Source organism: Psittacula echo (genome assembly GCF_963264785.1).
Source record: "Psittacula echo genome assembly, chromosome: 2".
In the NCBI taxonomy this organism is placed as follows: domain Eukaryota; kingdom Metazoa; phylum Chordata; class Aves; order Psittaciformes; family Psittacidae; genus Psittacula; species Psittacula echo.
In genome coordinates, this window is record NC_137737.1 from 60,745,639 (window position 1) to 60,767,100 (window position 21,462).

At 54.4% G+C, this 21,462-nt stretch overlaps 1 protein-coding gene across 4 annotated transcripts in view; it reads left to right on the forward strand.

Moving 5' to 3' along the window:
• Positions 1–14,989: 14,989 nt before the first annotated feature.
• Positions 14,990–21,462, forward strand: part of AGAP3 (ArfGAP with GTPase domain, ankyrin repeat and PH domain 3) — a gene marked incomplete at its 5' end in the record, with an annotated part of 134,417 nt that continues 127,944 nt past the window's right edge. For all 4 annotated transcript variants that reach the window (XM_080639555.1, XM_080639556.1, XM_080639557.1 and 1 more), the window contains one exon: positions 14,990–15,360. In XM_080639555.1, coding sequence (XP_080495681.1) covers positions 15,084–15,360 — 277 coding nt within the window. The remainder of the gene's footprint in view (positions 15,361–21,462) is intronic.

Below are 21,462 nucleotides of genomic sequence, written 5' to 3' on the forward strand. Positions count from 1 at the left end.
GATGCCCAGTTCTGGGTGCCACGTGTTTTTTAGGAGGTCAGCCCAGGGACAGAAAACTGCCCCTCTCCCCTCTGGAGCCATGGCCTCTGCCCATGGGATCAGGGGGGTCTCTGGGGTTGGCAGGGAGGACAGGGTGCTGCAGAGGGTGCTGAGACCGCTTCCTGCAGCTTTGCCCTCTTCCAGGGCTGGGGAGCATGCTGAGGAGCCCAGCTCTGTATAGGAACACTGGTGTCCGCCATGGAGCTGACGTCCATGCTTGCCTTTCTTCTTTGAAACTGGCTGCCTCTCCTGTAGCCATTCTGCTTGTGCCACAGCTGCCTGCTTTCCTTAAAGCCCTTTGCGAATCCCAGAATGGTTTGGGTCGGAAGGGACCTTAAAGCTCATCCAGTTCCAACCCCCTGCCATGGGCAGGGACACCTTCCACCAGACCAGGTTGCTCCAAGCCCCGTCCAACCTGGCCTTGAACACTGCCACGGATGGGGCAGCCACAGCTTCTCTGGGCAACCTGTGCCAGGGCCTCAGCACCCTCACAGGGAAGAACTTCCTCCTCAGATCTCCATCTCCCCTCTGTCAGTTTAAAACCATTCCCCTTATCCTGTCCCTACCTGCCCTTGTCAAAAGCCTCTCTCCAGCTTTCTTGTTGGCCCCTTTAGGCACTGGAAGCTGCTCTAAGGTGTCACCGGAGCTTTCTCCTCTCCAGGCTGAACAAGCCCAGCTCTCTCAGCCTGTCTCCGTAGGATACACAAGGGATGTCTCGAGATGGCTGGCCACGTAGAGGGAGGTCACAATGAGAGACACAGACACTGAAGGTTTCAAGTGTGAAGGTGACAAACCGTGGTTCACCACTTCTCTTGAACAAGAGCCAAGCCTGTATCTGCTCACTGGGAGCTGCGCTGCTCGAGTGCTGGGAACCATTCCCAGCACAGCCCTGTTCGGGGAGCGGGGTGGGAAGGCGCTGCCAGCACCAGGCACCCTCTTTCCAGGCTTGGGGGCTCTTTCACCCCACACTCCTCCAGCCTCATCTTCTCACCAGGTCGGGGCTTGTCCTCAGTGCTGCAAACACTCCTGTGGCCTTGCCCCAACCATCTCCTGTGCTTAAATAAACCGATAGCAAAGTGTCAGCACAGCAGTGGTAAACGTGGTTTCACTGGTAAGGTTCTATGGAGGTCTTGGTGTGAAACAGCGTCATACACTCGTGTATTGTGGATTTACAATTCGCTTGCTGTCTGACAGCTGTACATGGTGCAGATATGGATGGGATTAATACATGGGGTTACCTCCAAGCTCCATGGTAAGATCAAAGAGCTGCAGCTATTCTGGGGAAAAGCTCTTGCCCTGATCCCTATTCCGAAGAGAACAGTTACTGTGACTCAAATGTGACATCTCTTTATTAAACAGCTTTCTCCCCACCGAGCTGCTGCCACTAACTCCCTGCTTTTCAGCAGGAGCCACAGCAGAGCGAAGTTCTGATGGGTTTAGCAAAAGACTGAGCCCACCCATGGCTGTGGTCATGGTGAGGGGATGAGGTTCCAGGAAGACAAGCAGTGTCTGTCTCTCAGCTCGCCCAGTCAGTGACATCCCCACAGAGATGAAGCACCAGATTTTAATGGCAGTATGGTTGATTAAACAACTCAGGGTCCCAAGGGCACCGGGAAGCCTTACAGCTCTGGTGAGCCCACAGCCTCTGCCACAGGGCCAGGGCATCCATTTCAGCTCAGCCTTGTCTTTCACCGCAGCTTGGGTGCAGGGTGCTGCTCTCCAGCCCTGCATCCTGTGTGGACCTTGGGGGGTCTGTGGCCAGTGGCTCTTCTCCAGTCCTGTCTCCTTTTGCTCCAGCCTAGAAGGGCACTGCACTGCTCCATACCCTTGCTCATCTTCTCCTGCCTGCTGCTGGGGTCCTGGAGCTGGAAACAGGCTGTGCTGTGCCTGTTGGGCAGGGAGCCTGTCTTCTGCATCCCCCCCGGCTCCCAGCACACCAGGTTGGACACCTGCCCTGCTGCTAACAGGTTTGGAAGAGAGCAACGAGCCCCCTGCTCTTGCACCCTCAGATCAAAGCTCCTTGGAGCTCTGGGGACCCTTCTGTTGCCTGTGGCACTGTCTGGAATCCGTAGCGCCACACAGTGAGCCCGGACCAGCACTGGCTAGGCGGACCCTGACCCTTCCACCACAACAGTTTCCAGTTGGTTTGGTCTGTGACCACCAAGATGCTGGAGCGGCTGGTCTGGGGGTGGGAGCAGTGGGAGGAGGAGGAGGAGGTGGAGGAGGATGAGGAGGCATCACTGCTCTTGGCAGCGGTGCCAGTTTGAGGCACTTGCGAACAGCAGCGTCAGATGGAATTGAAGCAGATGGAGAGTGCCTCTGAGCTGGGAAAGTTTGGGTTTTGAGCATGAAGTTCACCCTAAAAACCAGTTTCCATTTCCCCATGGCTGCTGTCCACAGGAAGCGTCCACCTAGACATCCTTGAGTGCATTTATATTGCAGAAAGCCCCGGGCTCGTCTCCTCCACGAGCTCTCGCCTTCCTCCCCCACTTCCCCTGTTCTGAAGTCATGCGATGCGGCCTCTTGGTACATTTAAGTTCTCTCATGATTTTTTCCTCCCTTATCTGTGGTAAGTACCAGCTCCATCTGTTTGCCTGCAATTAATGTGGGCTCCTCTCTCCCTGATCTCCTCTGCCTTTGCCGTAACTTTGGGCTCTGATTTTCCACCTCCAGCAGCACTGCAGGAACCAGCACCGTAGCTGCCCCCAACTGCACCACAGCCCTGGACTGTCGTGAGCACTGGGAGGTTCCTGCTCTGCAGGGGCACCCCATTGTGGGGACCCCCTCACAGGCTCGGGCTGGGTTATGCTCATCCCATCCGTGCACCCCATATCCCACCTGGCAGCTTTGAGATGTCAGCTCGGGATGGTTGGTGAACACCCATGCAGGGGGTGAGCATCGCACATGTCTGCTGGAAAAGACAGGCTGAGAGAGCTGGGCTTGTTCAGCCTGGAGAGGAGAAGGCTCCGGGGAGACCTTAAAGCAGCTTCCAGTGCCCAAAGGGGCCAACAAGAAAGCTGGAGAGGGGCTTTTGACAAGGGCAGGTAGAGACAGGGCAAGGGGGAATGGCTTTAAACTGACAGAGGGGAGATTGAGATGAGATCTGAGGAAGAAGTTCTTCCCTGTGAGGGTGGTGAGGCCCTGGCACAGGTTGCCCAGAGAAGCTGTGGCTGCCCCATCCCTGGCAGTGTTCAAGGCCAGGTTGGATGGGGCTTGGAGCAACCTGGTCTAGTGGAAGGTGTCCCTGCCCGTGGCAGGGGGTTGGAACTGGATGAGCTTTAAGGTCCCTTCCAACCCAAACCGTTCTGGGATTCTGTGATTCTGTGATTCAATGAAGAGCGGGGCTGAGGGAGCAGGTTGCATGGCAGCAATGGCAGCAGTGGTGTATCAGGGGCTGAGCCGCAGGCCTGCTGTGGTGTGTGCAGGCAGGAGTCTCATCAGGTGAGGTTCCACAGCATGCAGGTGACTTCACTGGGAGAGCAGGATCCTGGGGATCTGGGGAAATGGGAGCATCCACACGAGATCATCCAAACTGATCAGAGGCCACAAGCTTTGGGTTCACAGGGAAAGGGCAAAGGCTCAGCTTTGTTTCAGCTGAGGAGGGAGACGACTGCAATGCTTTGCATATATTGAAATATAGAGAAATCTGATGAAAAGAGGGAGGGGATAATTTAGAAAGGGAAAGGAATCATCTGCTGAAGCACCAGAAAGGGAACTCAAAGCCTGATCATTTTCTAAGAATAACTGAGCACCAGAATAGAGCAAAAGTGTCAGATCTGTGTCCCTGGCAGTTGGTAAGGACAGGATGAATGTTCCCAGGAACCTGGTCAGATAACGGAGCGTGGCCTGGGATAAAGGGACAAACCAAAACATCATTTTGCAGCCCTTTCCAGCATCGCTGTCTAGTTCCTTCTTCTTTTTCATTCCTTTACAGAAAGCATTTTACTGGCTTATATTTAAAATGTTATGTATGTATGTATGCAAATCTATTTATCTTGGCCAAGGCAGGATGGAGAAGGTGGAGGGCGAGCAGGGGTGAGTTCAGTGGTGAAGCTGTGGAGGAGCATGGAGCCAGGGCCTGGGTGGCACAGCCAGCATCCTCTCCAGCACTGAAGTGTGGTTTCCAATTGTCCTTCAGGCAAAATCCTGCCTTCCAGAAAAGCTCCCTTTGGATTTATAGGTATTGAGGATGTTCTGGTTGCAAACCTTCCTAAATCACAACTAAAAATACGTCTTGCTGCTTATTTGTGTTTGTGCCGTTTCCACAGCAGCCAGCAGTTCTTGTTAGTCTTCTGAAAGGAGGAACCCTCGTATCTCAGTGTTTTCTTCCCTCAATGTGCTTGTCTGCCATAATTGCCACTTCTTGAACGTTTCTGACAAGCTACGCAGGCACAGATTTCTTCAGTCACGAGCTGAAAATCCTTCTCCAGCTCCACGGTGCAGCTTTTCCCTTCTGTGCAGCCTCTCCACCCTTCAGAGTGGCTCTGCCAGAGCCGGAGGTGTTGTGTCGGCACAGATCTCGCTGGTGCTGAGCCTGGAAGAAAGATCTACCTCCTGTGCCTGTATCTCTTCATCACTCTTCATGGCACCTTCCTTTAAACCCTCTGTGGTTGTGCTGGCCTCTCTTGGAACAATTTTGCACTGTCTTTGGTCACTGTGTGACCCCTGCAGTCTTCTTGGATGCTCTTCCTAGAGCAAAGACCTCGTTTCTTTGGCTTGTGGCTACAGGTTTTATTACCAGGGAGATGCTCATTTTGAGTATTTAAATATATGTTATTTGAGTGGGACCAGCTTGCCAAGTTAGCTGTCTCTGTGTATCTGTTCTGAAGCTGCTGTTTATCCCCTCCATTTTTATGAAGTCCACTAATTTTATCAGCAGTGATTTCATGATCAGTCCTAGATGATGTCTTACCAGACAACACTTAAAAGATGAATAGGAATCAGCTCTCGTCTCATGTGCTAAGGGTAAAACCACACCATGCCATAATGGAAACAGAGGAGCAGCAAGAGCTCAGGGATCTGAACATGACTCGGTAATGAAGCTTCCCAGTTGCTGTCACCAGCCCTGAAGCTTCTGCTGTGGCGTGCCCATTCTGATGAGGTTTTGTCCTGCAGTGTCTGTCATGGTGCCAGGGAATCTTATATTGGGCAGGAGCTGCTCCATGTGTTGCCTTCACATTTTTTCCCCATTTGCATCGTGTTTTAAAGTGGCACTGAAGGTGCAGATTATCCCAGGAGATCTGTCTCCCGTCTGTCTGTTCCCATCAGCAGGCTGACAACCTGGCTTCACCACGTCCCATGGTGCACCATAGTTTGAGCGATGGGCTGTTGCCTGGTGTGATGAAACGCCGGCCCCTCGGTCCATCCCCACTGTCTGTGGAGAGGTTCTGCTCTTGTGTCCTCACTGTGTTGGAGCACTGATGTTTCGCAGGGTCTCCAGGCTCAGAAGGGTGATGGGTGCTACCAGCTCCCCTTTGCATCCTGCTGTTAGGGGATGCGTGCTTGATGGCTGACCTGCAGCGTGGGGCCAGGGTCCCCCACCATGCTGAGCCACTACAGCAGATCCCTCCTCAGCCTTTGCTGCCCTGCCCTGGGTTTGCATCACAAGGATTGGCAGACTCCAACTTCTCCCTTGGGATGTCACGCTGCCACGTGGACTCACTCTCTGCCCATGGTGGAGGTGGCATCTCCTCTGCCAGCAACCAGAGCTGGGTAAGGTGAGTCCACTGCGTCCTCCACTCTGAATCCCCTCCTTCACATCCTCCCACCTTGCTTTCTGGTGCCTTGGTCTTTGGCTCTGGCTTCAGCAGTCAAAGTGTCTTGGTTCGGTGTTAACTGTGTCTGCAGATCCTTACCATTAGAACACTGGTTAGACTCGCTCTCCTGTGGCTGCTTTGCAGGTAAAGCTGTCCTCCTGGCAGTGGTCCACTCTCCAGCAAACCCATCTCTGCAAACAGCTCCTGTTTGAGCTGGGGCTCATGTTCACCTGCTGTGCCTTCAGCTGCTTTATTCAAAATAAGCAGAAAGCACCAAAGTTTGAAGTTTCACCAGTTTCTTAAGCTGCTCATGGCCTCAGAATAGCAATGGCACTTGTGCCTGGTGAAGAAGGACGTGAGACTCAGGCTCCCCAACACACCAGGCTCTGCTCAGCAGTGGAGGGACAAGGGTCCATGGTCTTGGAAGGTGGGGAACAGCATCTTCTCAGTCCACTGGTTCTTGCTGTCAAGGTGCAGGCAAACACCAGCTCTCCCTGCACGTGGCCTCCCTTATTGCCTGGCTTGGGACCAGGGTGAGAAGCACACCCAGCAAAGTGGGAAGCACATCCAATGTTGTGGGAAGCACATCTCTGATGCCATGGAGGTCTTGCTCAGTCCTGACTGAGCCACCAGCTGCCACTTCATGTCCTGGTGAGATGGCAGAGGGCAGGTACAGGACCAAGGGTAAACCGTCTTGTCTTGTGAATTTGTGGTCCCTCTGCACACTGGGACAGACCTTTTGGCATCTGGGGTCTGCACCACGGCTGGGGGAAATGCTTCTGCTATGGCAGATGATGGTGGCAGTGGAACCGAGTGATTTCCATGGCCAGAAAGACAACGTGGCTGTTCATGGGGAGGACTGCTGGGGAGGACTCCCTCGAATAAAAGCACAGACGTGTGCTGAAGATATCCCTGCTTCCTCCGAGAGTGCTGATAACACAAATTACAAGGTCTGGGAGGCGTGTTTAATGAGCAGTTGCACAAGACAGGGATGTTGCTGTTAGCTGCATCAGGCCTGAGGACAGGCAGAGACATCTCCCTGAGTGCCTGTCTCAGTGCACGTCTGCACCGTGATGGTGGCTGCAGACAGCCACGGCTGCACCCACCATGCCCGCAGAGTCGGGACATTTGCTCTTCCCTGGCTCTGTCACCCCACTGGTGGGACAGGCAGGGACACCATATTCCCACAGGATACTGTGTTGTGCCCATGTCTAAACCCCTCTCACTGGCAGTGTCGGTGAGGATGAAGGAAGACAACCGAGGCCATTCCCTCAAAAGTCAACTTCAGCCACAGTCACAGTGCCACTGGAAAACATTTTCCTTAGGTAGGTTGCAAGTTTGAGCATCAAACTGTACTCAGAGCACTCAGACAGATGCAGATGTTGGGGTTCTACCCCTAAGTTTTAGGTCCCTCACATGCAATAAGCTGGCTGGCACCAAATTGTGCTGTAGAGGCACCTGTGGGTATGCTGGGCTGGATGTCCACAAAGCTGCTGTGCCAGGACAGAGGAGGAGACACTGCTGCTGACCCTGGGTCTCCCTGCTGGCAGCCTGTGGCTGAGGATGTTCTTGCTGTTGGACTCACAAATTGCTTCCTTTGGTGAGGAAGCCCAGTGGTTTGGAGCACCCCAGATTCTCCTTGCAAGAGAAGTTCTGCCTTGCTCTGTATTCTCCCATTCTCAGTCTCCTTGTTTAACCCACAGCCAGCACAAGGGACTGGGAACTACAACACCATTTTCCCCTTGTTTCTCCTCAGCTCAGCACTTTTCCTGGGCAGATGTCAGATGCGCTCTGGGCTTTGCTGTCTGCAAGTGCTGACGAGCGGGTGGTGCATGTCACGGTCCAGACGTTCCCACTCTCCCCTCGGGTACCCATCTCATGAGAGCTTGCCAGCACAAGAGCTGTCAGCATTTTCAAAGGGAGCAATGCAAGACACAAGGAAAGGAAAACTTGAGCTTTGCACCAGTAACTGGGAATGGATGACCCATTTTAAACTACATCTGAGTTCCTCCAACTCACTGTGAGGGTGGTGAGGCCCTGGCACAGGTTGCCCAGAGAAGCTGTGGCTGCCCCATCCCCTGGCAGTGTTCAAGGCCAGGTTGGATGGGGCTTGGAGCAACCTGGTCTAGTGGAAGGTGTCCCTGCCTGTGGCAAGGGGTTGGAACTGGATGAGCTTTAAGGTCCCTTCCAACCCAAAACATTCTGTGGTTCTATAATTCTATGTCCTGAAGCCAAGTGAACTCATTGCACCCCTGCTGGTGTCCAGCATCCCAACACTTATGTCTGTGCCCCTGCTTGTCTTTTACCCAAGGTGGCTCTCAGCCGGGATGGGGCCCCACTGGTCCTGCTGGCCCAGCACACAGAAGGCAGCAGGGATGGCAGGGCTCCCACTGCCCTGAGGCACAAACTCCTGCTGCCTCTGCAGGTTTCCTTTCAGTGACTTTGACTAAAATCTGCCACCCTGGGAACAGTGGACGTGTCTGTCCTGAATGGGTAAGGCAGCTGCTCTGCTTTGTGGGATGCCTGATGAAATGCAGAAGGTGATCTGCTGAAGGACTGTGAGGGTTGGAGCAGGAGGTTGGAGCAGAGTCTCCATCATGGGCTGGGGTCTGTGACATCCAGTCTGGTGACAGCTCCTCTGCTCACTTCTGTGGTGGACATAGAATTGTAGAATGGTTAGGGTTGGAAAGGACCTTAAAGATCATCAAGTTCCATCCCCCTGCTAGATTTCTGCCTTAATTAAGAAAGAAATTAAACAAAATTAAGGAAGTAATTAAAGAAAAAGATGACAAAAAGCCAGGTCTCTCCTTTAGTTTGCTTGAAGTCCACTTACTGGGTATTTTGGATTTACACCTTCTTAAAGAAGGACTTTGGTTCTTCCACCAGGTTGTAGAAAGCTTTCTGAAGCAATCTGCTGTTTTCAGCCGTTGTAGGACCTTGTTCTTCAACGGAGCCTAGCTTGGGAGTTAACAGATCCAATGAAGCTGTCTTCCCCACCACAGCAGGAACCAGCACTATGGGGACAGCAGAAGGATTTGGGCCCTGCAGAGGAGCCACAGAGGTGAAGCCACTGTGTGAACTCCCCTGAACGCACATTGGAGGTTTGTTAGAGCTTCATTTGAGACAGACGCCTGGATAATCAGTGCTGCAGTATCTGTAAGGTTGTTTCCTTAGGAACTCGGGACACAAAGCAATGCCTAACGAATGGAGCTAACAGGAAACAGAAGTCACATTAAGTGAGAATTCATGATGAGTGGTAAGAGATAAGGGGAGTGAGAGGCATCAGGAAGAAATCAGGGTCAGGCCCTGCCAAGGGGAGCGGGCAGGAGATGTGAGAACACGTTGGGAGCAGGGGAGCTGTCAGCAGCAGCGTGCGTGCCTGGCTCCGCACCGCGGCTGTCAGTGACGCGTGGAGCGGGAGGGGAGTTTGATGTTTGTCCTCTGCGCTGAAGGCGGCAGCGATGGGCTCATTTTCCGCGCAGGGATGACGTGCCTGATGACGCCACAGATCCTCTGGGGAGCAGCGGCGGCCGCGCAGGAGGAGCTACCGAGAGATGTGGGATAACGGATAACGGCGCCAGTCCACGCTGGTCCCTCTGGAGCAGCTGCCTCTGCAGCACATGGATGCTTGGGGCACGGTAGTGCTAGCTGCTGCTTCCCCAGCCCCGGGCAGTCTCAGCCACTCAGAGGGCTGATGATAACGATGTGCCACCAGTGGCTGAAGCTGCGGAGTGGTGGCGCAGAGGGCAGCCAGGTGAAGCACTGTGAGTGCCGGGGGTGTTTTCTGTGTTTTTCATGATCTGCAGGTTCCAAGAAGAGCTGGGGCTCGTTGAGGTGATGAAGCCGTGCCATCGGCATCGCCACAGGGAAATGGTGGCCTGTGGGAAAGTGACGTAAGCCAGACGGAGTGTGTGGTAGCCACCAGCAGCTTGTGTCAGGAGCAGGGTGGCTGGTGGGGCAGGAGCAAGGGGAAAGGGAGAGGGAAGTGAAAAAGGGAAGAGGAGGGGACAAAGGAAGCAGCAGGGAAAGGGCAGGGGAAGGAGGAGAAGGGGCAGGGCAAGGGAAAGAGAAAGAGGCAGTTGAAAAGGAAGAGAGAGGAAAAGGAAAGGAAAAGGGAAAGGGAAAGACAAAAGCAAAGGGGAAAGGGGAAGGCGCAGGGTCCTGCTTACTTCTCTGCATTGACCAGCTATGTAAGACCAAGCACAAAGGCAGAGCCGGGGCGACACATCCAGCTGCAGCAGGATGAGAATCCCAGCAAGACCCAGGCAGCCCCAGCAGTGCGGGGCTGGGACCCCGACCTGGGTTTTCCCTTTTCCCACTTGCCGTGGGGCACCCAGTGGCAGCCTCAGCCATGGCCGGGTCGCTGCTCATGGCACAGCAGTGCCCCCAGTACCGAGTGCCAGGGCTTTGGTGCCCAGGACCCTTGGTGACTGCACTGAGGTGGGCAGTTTCCCTCTTTCAGTAATTCCATTTCCAATTTGCAACCAAGAATGCACCATTTTGCTTTATAGGAACAATTCCGAGCGCTTTCCTCTGAGAGTTCACCTGCTGGGAACTGTTCTCTCCAGCAGCATGTCCTTGGTATTTGAAGACTGTGCTGAGGAGGTTAGTGCAGAGGTGACAAGCTCTGCTTCAGTATGAAAATCAACTTAGTGCCATGGGACACTTATGGTTTAAAAACTTAGTGCAGTACAGTGCTAATAAAGAACTATTGATTGACTCTAAAAGAATAACTGGTGAATTGAAAGTGTGTTTGTGAAGAGGAATTTCTTTTTTGTCTCAGTCTGTTCCTAGAAATGCCTTAAAAGACCTCAGCTGGTGCCGGTGGCATTTAGCACCTTACTCAGTGGTCTAAAAGCCAGCAGGAAAACATGGCTGTTGAAAACATGTGGATGAGCTACAGCTAAAATCACAGATGAGCAAGGAACCCCCACAGAGGTGTGTGCAAGGCAGAGGTGTAGGTGACCCCCCCAGGTACATGTGTGCAAGGTGGGAGCGAAGGTGATGCTGGGGCTGGAAAACAGCATCCAGAGTTTTGTATGTTGAGAAGTTGTCGAGGCACCTGGGAGGACTGGGAAAAGAAATGTGAAAATCAGCTGAGGTTTGGAGAAGACGCTCTACTTTGATCTCTGTAAGCCTCACCATCTCCTCAGAGCAGAGGCTGAGTGGAGGCTTGATTGCAGAGAGAGGCTGTTGCGGGTGTCAGCACTGGGGAGGAGCTGCAAAGCCGCTGGTGAACTGCTCTCCCAGATACCTTATGGATACCTCATCGATACCTCACCAGCAAAGGGCAGCGAGGCTCCCCCTCCCCTGACATCTCACAATAGCTGGGCAGTTTGTTCTGCCTGCTATTTTAACTGGTGACCAGTGCAACCTCCACAGGCAAAAAATTCCCAAATGGAAGGGAAGGCAGAGCACTGCGGGATTATGGACAGCATCACTGCAGCAAAGGATCCGGGTGGGCAGCAGTGGGATGGGCATGTGTGCTGATTAAGTCACAAAAAGAACAAACTTCAGTTTTGGGATATATTTTGAGGGACTGAAGAATTTAAAATCAGTTAAAAAAGCTTGTTAGAATTATTGGAAATGATGGAGCAAAGCTGGAAAAAATCAATGGGGAGTGACACCATGTCTCAGGCAGGAGATGTCCTGCTGACCTCCGGGATCAGCTATTACAGAGCAACCCCTGTTGCTGTGATAAGCAGAGGGAAACATGGCCTGCAAACAGCCCGTCATGTGTGACATCCCAAAATTAGACATCTGACGCCAAACTTTTCAGGATGTGTTTTAAAATCTGTCCTTTTTTCTTGGTCATCCAAGAAATTCTGCTTGGGGTTTGCATTTAAATTCGTATGTTTAAAGTCAAATCTTCCCTTTTCAGTGATTTTGCTTGACTTCCCTCTGTTCAGGGAAATGAAGCCTTTTGAAGCACTACATAAACCTTTTACTGGCTGGGATTATCACCTGTTTGTCCAGCCTGATTGCAATCCCATTATGATCACCTGTTGTGGGATGGCCCCTCATGGGTTATACCAGCACCTGTCCAGTTCAGAGCATCACATCCCAGGGTTCACTTGCAGTGCCCTGCTGGAGCATAAAGATAAGGAGAAAAGCAGAAAGCAATGGATTATTTCCTTTTTTCCCCTCTTGTTCCTTTTCCAAGGGAGGGAAAATATTGAAATATATACATGTGTGTATATGTATGTACATATATTTATATTTCAAAAGGAGTAATGCTACTGCCTGGGCTCCAGAGGCATCTTCCTGTGGATCTCTGGAAATTCTCCAGGCTGCAATACCTCATGCTCTCCAGGTGCTACTTATGGAAAACATAGCTGCTTTCCCAGGAGCCTTCACAGGGTGATGGTGCAGGGCCACACGCACTTCAGAAACATCCAGGACCTGCAACCTTTTACTGGCTCTCTCCTCTGAAGAGACAAGAGACCAGGGAAAAGGCCCCAAGGCAGTTGTTTTGGACAGACAAACAATGAGAGTGGTTTTCTCATTCAGAGATGATGAAATAAATGTTCTTAACACCAGAGGAACTGGAAGATACCCACAAGGCAACATTGCCAGGTTGCTCTGTTTCTTCATAGAATTATGGAATCCCAGACTGGTTTGGGTTGGAAGGGACCTTAAAGCTCATTCAATTCCAACCCCCTGCCATGGGCAGGGACACCTTCCACTAGACCAGGTTGCTCCAAGCCCCGTCCAACCTGGCCTTGAACACTGCCAGGGATGGGGCAGCCACAGCTTCTCTGGGCAACCTGTGCCAGGGCCTCACCACCCTCACAGGGAAGAACTTCTTCCTCACATCTCATCTCAATCTCCCCTCTGTCAGTTTAAAGCCATTCCCCCTTGTCCTGTCCTTATCTGCATTTGTCCAAAGTCCCTCTCCAGCTTTATTGTGAGTGCCTTCAGGCACTGGAAGCTGCTGTAAGGTCCCCCCGGAGCCTTCTCTTCTTCAGGCTGAACAAGCCCAGCTCTCTCAGCCTGTCCCCATAGCAGAGGTGCTTCAGTCCTCAGAGCATCTTTGTGGCCTCCTTTGGACTTGCTCCAACAGCTCCACATCCTTCATGTGTGGATACACTGGAAAACCCTCACCACATGACACCACAGGTGCTTTCTGAAGAAATGAACCAAACCACTTTGGTGACATGGGGTGTGAAGCAGGTTTATATGGTCAATCCACCCAAGGAAATATCTCCGAGTGACGTGTCCTTGGGAGAGGACACAGAAAACAGACTCATTGCTCTGGGGTGGGCTAGTGGGGACAGAGCTCCCTGTGCAGCACCTCCAGAGGGATTTGGACAAGGGCACCCTCGGCCAGCTCATTGCCTGCAGTGAGCATTTCCGTTAGGTGCTGTGACCAAGGGCAGAAAGACACAGATAAGAGAACGGTCCCCAGAAAAGGCTGTGGGCACGGCCCAGCGCCGCAGACCGGGGTGTGCAACTGGTGCCCACAGCCTCAGCAGAGACTGCAGTGCGGAACACAACGCAGACACGGTTGCATCTGACGTACTGGGGAAGAGCCAGCCCGAGTTATGACTCACAGATCCGTTGCGGGGTCTCTGAAGTGTCGCTGAGCGCTCGTACAGGTGATGAGGCTGGTACCATAACACAGGAGCAATTTCTACCGCTTTTGACAAAACCCTCATGAAAGCGTTTTTCTGACAAACCCCTTCTACGCGGCACGAGCTGCCGGCACCGCACTGTCGAGGAATCCCGGCTGCCCAAAAGAGGGAGACAGAGAGGGCAGGGATGTGCTTCTGCACCCACACACCCTGGCACCGGCTGCTGCATCCTGGAGGATTCCTGAGCCTGGGGAGGTGTCTCTGCCTGGAAACTCTCTGGAGATCACCTCCTCCTCTTCCTCCTCCAACCCTTCCCACCATCTCTGCTGAGGCAGGAGCTGCCCCAGCATGGCCCACGACAGCTCTGCAGTCATTCCCCATACCCTTGAGGCACTGAGGCATCACTACCCCATGGGGCTTTGATACCAGTGGGACCAAGGGAGAAATCCGTCGGGATCTCAGTTCTCTCAGCTGGCTGTTTTTCGTTTTCTTCATCTCCCTGGTTATACTTTCTTGTTTAATCTGCCAGGGTTTATGATTCTCTCTCCGTTTCTCAGTGTTTTGGAGGATGCTGTCTTGCTTCTGTCCATCTCCATTGCCCGGCTGGCAGTGGGTTTGCCGGCTCTCATGCTGCCCGCAGGCTGTGACACGGTGCCCTGCTGGAGCCCTCCCATTCCATAGGCAACCTTCTGAAGCTGTTTTTTGGGGTGCGCATGGCTGGGGTGGGCTCCATCAGCCTTGTGCTCTACAGGGGCAACAGGGCTGGCAGCCTGTGGCTCTGTTGGACGGATCCACTGACTGCTCTTGTGTCCTGCCCTCTGCAGCCTCACAGTTTCTGGGCATCCCCCTGTGATGGTTCCCTGGGTCATGCTGTCACCATGCCAGCCTTCACCAAAGCAGCTTGTACTGAACACCTGGATGAGGCGACAGCAGCGACGCCCTGGGGGCAGAGGGGCACTGGAGAGAGGACCCCACCACGGTGGGGCAGCGGCTGGTGATCACCCAGGGACCTCTTGGGACCAGCTGTGTTTCATGGTTTCTTTAATGATCTTGGCGTGAAAAGAGGATGATGCGATCACCTCCAAAGTGCAGTCGGGAAGCAGGGCCGGTAACAGGGAGGGCAGGGGTGGCACACGGGGGGTCCCCAGGCCAGGCTGGGGCCGTCGCCTGGGGTCTGAGAGGTGGGCGTGGGGGAGCACAGGCAGAGCAGGCAGCACGATGACGGTGCTGAGGCTGTGGTGCTCCTGCGAGCGGGGCCTGGTGGAATGGTGAGAGGCGGCAGGCGGTGGGGATGGGGTGACCCGGAGACAGGGGACCATGGGGATGGAGAGCAGTGGGGATGGGGAGCCATGGGATTGCGGGAGCCCCGGGCACGGGGGCTGTTTCGCCCCGGCCCGTACCCGCGATGTGGGCTGTGCAGCGCCGTGACTGCCCGCAGCGAGGCCGGGTCGCCGCTCCGGGCGACACACGGGGCCGGGCAATGCCGCCTCCCCCCTTCTCCGCTCCGCCCCGCCCCGGGGCCGGTCCCGCTCCCGCCGCCGTGACGCGGGCGCGGGCGGGGCGGGGGCGGTGCGTGACGCGGGGCGCGCTACCGGCGGCTGGGCTCGGCGCGGCGGGGCACAGAGCCCGCAGAGCGGCGGAGCCCGCAGAGCGCGGCCATGCAGCGGCTGCCGGCGGCCCCGCGCCGCTGACCGCCGGCCCCGCCACCGCCGCCATGAACTTCCAGGGCGGGCCCGGGCAGAGCCCGCAGCAGCAGAGCCTGGCGGCGCCGGGCGGGCCGGTGCCGGTACCGGTGCCCGGCCCCTCGGGTCCGCAGCCCGGCGGGCCACCACCGCCGCAGTTCGGTCTGTCCAACTCGGCGGCGATCCGGGCCGAGATCGGTCGCTTCGAGTCGGTGCACCCCAACATCTACGCCATCTACGACCTCATCGAGCGCGTGGAGGACCTGGCGCTGCAGAGCCAGATCCGCGAGCACGTCATCTCCATCGAGGGTGAGCGGAGCGCCCGAACCGGGGACAGCCGAACCGAACCGGGGGCAACCGAACCGGGCCGAGCCGAACCGCGCTGGACCAGGCCCGGCTAAGCCAAGCGGGATCGCGCCGGCCCCGACCGCGCCGCATCCCACCGCGCGGAACCGGGCCGGGCCGTCGCCGCTGCCCTTTGTCCCTGCCGTCCCCTGCACCTGCTCCCGGTGCTCGCCGGCGCCGGGGCCTCGCTCGCTGCCTGCCCGCGGGGCCCGGCTGCAGCCTTGCCCGCCGGGCCCCGCAGCTGCGGCGGGAAGTGGCCGCGCCGGCCCGCGGGGGTGGCCGGAGGCGCGGTGGGGCCGGGCTGAGGCCTGCGCCGAGGCGGCCCGGGGCCTGCGGCTGCGGCGCCCACCAGTGCCGGGGGCCGAGCCGGGCTCCGTCCCCGGGAATGCAGGCACCGAACTGGGCGTGAGGGGAGGCGGGAAGGGAGGAGGTGTGCTCCGCAGCCTCTCTGGCCCCGGGGTCCCGGCGCGGCTCCGCGGGGGGCAGCGCTGAGGGTCGCGGCCTGCGCAGGGTTGTAGCCCGCCCGCCTTCGTCCTCCCTTCTTATCGGGGGCTGCGATCTGGGCGCCGAGCTCTGAGCGGGGGGATCTGTCCTTGGAATCGGCGGGCAGCGAAATCCTGTGGGCGTGCGGTGTGCTGGAGCCCGTTAAGATGAATAATGCGGAAAACTGGGGTGTCGGCCCAGGAACTCGCAGCTGAGAGGCTGAGGTAGAGCTGAGCGAAGGGATGGATGAGGGAAAAAGGAAGGTGCTGAGCTGGGTGGGCTGGAGGCAGCTCACAGCCACTCAGGGGTCCCTCTGGCTGGCGTTGGTGAGCCTCAACCTGCTGACCGTGCACCCAGGCGTCACCCTTCAACAGAGAAATCCTTGGGGCCACATGTGCTGTTTGGTCTCGATAAGGGGCCCTGGTTCGCTTTGGTGGCTTGTTGAGCGTGGCCGTTTCCCTGCTGTGGTTTTTGTTGTCTCTGCACGGTTTTGGCAGCATGCTGGGGTCTGCTCCCTGGCACTCACACCAGGCACATCGCTGCAGGTGGCACGTAGGACCGGTTTGGATAGCGGTGGAATGGAGCAGCGCTGTGTTGGCTGCCACGGCGGGTGACAGCCTGGTCCAGTGGCTCCCCTGGGGCTCTTCTCAAGGTGCCTCCATCCCACTCCAGTCCGCGGGATGATTTCTTTGCAAGGAAGAAAAGTCAGAGGGACTGTAACAAAAGCCTGAAGGTTTGCATGTTTGCGGGGATGTAAATTGTTTCATCTGTCTTGCGGTGCAAGGACAAAGGATTTTCAGTGGGATCAGAATGGGGTGGATGTAGAACCAATAATAGGAGGGGGCTTTTTCCACTTCTGTGACTGGTCGGTGAGGTCTTCTGCCACAATTGCATTAATGGAATTTAATGAGGTGAAGAGGGAAGAGATTGGTACAAGAGGTGAGTGGGAGTGCACAGGCCATAGCAGTGTCCAGGCCCTTGGCGCTGGGGCTCCTACCAGGGAGGTTGAGACAGTACTGGTGGGGGAAGACCTTCTCACATCCATTCCCAAGGAGCTCCTGCAGCTCGTCCTTAATGTGCCTCTGATGCAGTGGAAGACCCGAGGTGGAATGCAGTGGAAGACCCAAGTAACCGGCAACTGTGATGACATGGTCTGATCCTGCTTGTCATTCCCATGTTGTGGGATGGAGAAGCTGCCACCTGAAATACTGCTGTACGAAACCCGGGCTTTACTCCTCAGTTACCAATCTCTCTGAAGGCAGAGTGTGGGCTCCCTGTGTCCCTGCCCTTGTTTCCCCCCATCCAGGACTGCAGAGGCGCTCCGGCCACCTCGGGGTATTGGGTGCGTGTGTCGTCCCCAGCCATTGCCCTCCTGTGCCATACAAACATGGGGAAGCTGATGCCGAGCGTGTTGGCGTTTAGGTGCGTCTCTTAGCAACTTCGCTCATGGTGCGTGTTTTCTCCTGCTGCTCAAAGCAAGGTGTGAAACAAAATTCTTCCACACGCAGCTGCAAGCAGTCAGGGCCTCCCAAAGCTGGTTGGCAGCGGTCTCGCTTAACCCGAAAAGTGAGGAGTGAGGAGTGACCAGCATGCTCCAGTCACAGACCCATCCTGTCTCTTGTGGTCCTTCCCCATCTTGTCCCTCCTTTATTTCCAGCGGTGCATTTGGCGGAGCAGGAATCCCACAGATTTCCTTATTTTGGCTACAGTCTCCGCTTACCTGCTCAGCACTGTGTGGAATTGTGATCCTGGTGAAGTGTGCTGTCATTCTGCAGTTACCTGCAGTAAGTTACCACCTATATGTGGGAGGCTGAATTAACGGTGGGGTAATTAACCATTGGAAGAGTTTTCCTGGAGATGTTATCATCTGTTGAAGCGCCTGAATATGGAAGAGAATATCCTTCTAAACTGCACGCTTTGGGCTAGATACAGGAATTGCTGGAAGAGGGCTTTTGTTTATGTTGTTGATCCAAAGATCAGATTCTGTGACCATAATGATGCTTCTGGTCCTAAAATCTGTTATGGAAGTTGCCAGTGAAATCCCAAATTCAACTTCCTAACACTGAGTGCTGGATCTTGCAAGGCTTGCTTATGTCCTCTTACCAGATTCATTTCCTGCAGGCAATGCCTTCAGTTTTCAAAGGGAGAAAGGCAGGGGCCAGTGCCTTTCTGCAGCTCTGTGCACAAGCTGCTCACCCTCTGGCCAGAACCGGGGTGGCCAATGCTTCAGTGCAGGTTTTCCCCTTCAGAACGTGCTCTGTACAGAAACCTTGTGGTTTTGTGGCTCGTGCTGCAGCCAGCATTGCAAGGAGGGAGGTGAAGAAGGAGTTGGGTAGGCTGCTGCCCCTGGGAGCCCTGGTAGCTTGGATGGGTCTGGGGGAAGGAACTTTTCCCAAGGAGAAACAGGAAGAGTTTGGAGTCAATGGTGGGATGAAAGCAGCACTTGGACGGACCTGTGGCTGCTTGCCGGTCAGCCTCTCCTGGGCCCGACCTGAGACGGCGCTCAGTGTCCCTGTGGGAGGAAAGGGAAATCAGCTTTATTTTGGTCTCTTCCTTGTAGCTGGAGCTTCTTCGCTCAGAGGCTGTGGCAGGAGAGAGCGCTGTCGGGCGCCCAGGGCTGGGGAAGGCGGTGGGCTTGGCTGGTCGCCACCGTCAGCTGAATCACAGGCAGGACCCGGTGGTTTTCAGTAGTTTCTAACCACCAAATTTGGACAGATTTTCAGGGGGCTAGCGAAAAGCGCTTCCCTCATCCCAGCCGTGTTTCTTTGCCAAATTTCAGAGGCTGCTGCAAGCTGCTGAGCTCTGTAAAAGATTTTATACATGCATAAAGCAAAATGCTATGCAACTTCACTTCTGAGGTTGGTGCGACCCCTGCTTGTAATAAATGTGCCCTCTAAAGATGTTACTCTGGAACAGACTATAGACAGGATTATATTAATAGAATTTGTAATTGGAACAGTAGTCACACAGCACTTAAATTTCTTTCATTGAAGTGAGTTTTCAGAAGTGACCAAAATGCAGGTTCTAGGCAGGGAGGGTGATGCTGATGGTGCAGAGTGTGGCCAGAGGGATGCACAGGATGGGGACTGCAGGTTGCATGGGGCAGCAAGAGCCATCGTGGACCCCCAGGCACACAGGAGGGAGCATCCACGAAGATGAAGTGATGGAAGGAGGATCATGGTTACAGAGAGGTCTTCTGTGTGCATGAAGTAATGAAGGCCAGAGGGGAGGAGGTGGACGGTAAATGAGGAGAAGTAGGTGAGATCCATCAGCAGAGCTTTTGTTGAATGATCAGAATTTTTTCCTGATGTTAGCTGTCATGCACATGTCTTGCAGCCCACCTGAGCTGCAAGGCAAGAACTTGGAGAAGGTTGTTGGCTGTGCTGAGAGGACTGGGTGGCCAGGTAGCAGGAGCAAGAATCTGTCTGAATGAGTAGTCAGAGTTTTACCTGGAATGCATGTTTTTCTCTTTATCATCCTTTCACACCCCTCCAACGTGCTGCTAAACTCGTTTTGGTTCCTTTCTGCATTTTAAGAAGTGGGATTAGTTTGGAAAAGATTTCCTCTGTGTTCTTCAGCTGTTGCTTCCCTAGCAGAGGCACAGGATGAAAAAAGCCTGGAGAATGATCTGCTGATAGCAGGTGGGTGGTTAACTGTGGCTCTGCATCTGGCTTTAGCTGGGCAGGAGTTGCCTTTGAGCCTTGGCTTTGCATTGTCCCAGCTGTTCTGCTGTGTTTATAACTGGAATGAACTATTGGGTCACTTGGCGTGACAGCTTTCATCCCAGGGTTTAGCATTTTCCCAGTAGGGCAGCTGGATAAGGCATATCTTTGAGATACAGTTACTGTCCAGGGCCTTGCTGCCTGGCCAGCATTAGTTGTCCGTTATTAGCTGTCTTGCTGTTAATAATTAGCATATTTTTTTCAACAGACATCTCCAACATCCTGGATATTCACTTTTGCATTTCTAAGAGAGAGAGTACTCCTTTGATACTGGGTATTTTCATGTTTAAAGCTGCTTATACCAATTAATGGGGTCACTTTCTTGTCTCTCTGATGACTTAAACTGGCTGAACCATTGTATTCACTTCCATCATCAGTTTTACAGCTCTATTCTGCATCCTTTTCCAGTGTCTTCTGCAACTGGCTCCTGATGCTCTGATTCACAAAGCAAAATCCCAGGCAGGAGTTGATGTTGATGCAGTATCTTCTTGAGGAAGATAAGAGCGAAGCTCTCTGGAGTTGTCCCAGCATCCTGCTGTGGTTCTGGGTTGTCCCGTGCTGCCACGCCGCACACAGGGTTTGCCGGCATGTCCCTGCTCAGCTGAATCAGCCTCAAGTAAATTACACCCTTTGGGAAGGAGAGTGTTCTGCTTAGCTAGCTTTTTCCTGCTGATTTCATGACCTCTGCAGAATTGCCTTGTTTATGTATGCCTCTAAGTTCCTGAAGGCTGGGAAACCACAGGGAATAGTGGTGGGGTGCAGTGGGAGAAGCTGGGCTCCATCTCCTCCATGAGGAGCAAACTTGAGAGCCATCAGCACATCTTTGCCCCTGGGGCTGGAGCCGGGCATCCCAGGCAGCTGCATGTCTCCTGCCATGCTGCCCCCTCTGTGTGCTGGAATGGGGCTGGGCTCCTGTGTCACTGCAGTCTCGAGCTTTGCTGGAAATTAAGTTCACATGTTCTGTTTTGTTTGGGGTCTCAGGGCAAAAACTGCCAGGTGAGACCTCCTTGGTGGATTTTCTCTAGCCACTGTACGTGCTAGCAAGGAGAAGCCCCGGATCCTCTCCCGCAGCAAGTGGCAGAGCAGTCAGCAGGGCCAACACTGTTCGACATCTCCCAGAACCGATGCGCGGTGTGAGCAGCACAAGCAGAAACGTCTGTGTGGGGAGAGGCCTGATGCAGGTCCGGATGCGCAGGGAGACCTTGTACCCATGGGATTGATGGACAGAGTAGAAACACTGCTGGAGGAGGCCTGTAGCATGCTTGGACAAATACATCCACTCTTTAATGATGTTTTATGTTGCATCCCAAATCATCTGGAATAACCTTGGCCAAATTCAGGTCTCACCTCACAGAGCTCACAACTCAAGAACAAGGTTTTGTGGGAGAGTCAGAAGAGCAGAGAAAGAAATTGCTTGATGCTGTGATTGACAGGAGTTGGAAAAGGTGATAAAGCTGGAGCAGGAACACTGGAGGATGATCTTGACAGCTGAAGACTGAGTGGGATGAGGTTACAGGTGCAGCGGTGAGGGAGGAGGTTTCTGGTACTGCAGGGGCAAGAACTCTGAGATTGTGGCTAGAGGAAAAGACGGGGATGTGGAGGTACACCGCAGGGGAAGAACAGATTTGGATGTGGCCTCAGTGCGCGCATTGGAGATTTCTGTGGCCATGGTTTCACAATTACCTAAATCCAGCACACGTGTGGTTCCTGCTAGAAGGGACCATGTAGCTCTTCCCACCTGGCAGCTCCTGGCCTGCCCTCCCTTTTGCCAGCGCTGGCTGCTGTGTGGTGAGCTGGATCAGGGAACTGCTGTGGTGGAAACCAAGCTTTGCATTGGGATTTGGTAGATCTGTTCTGAGCT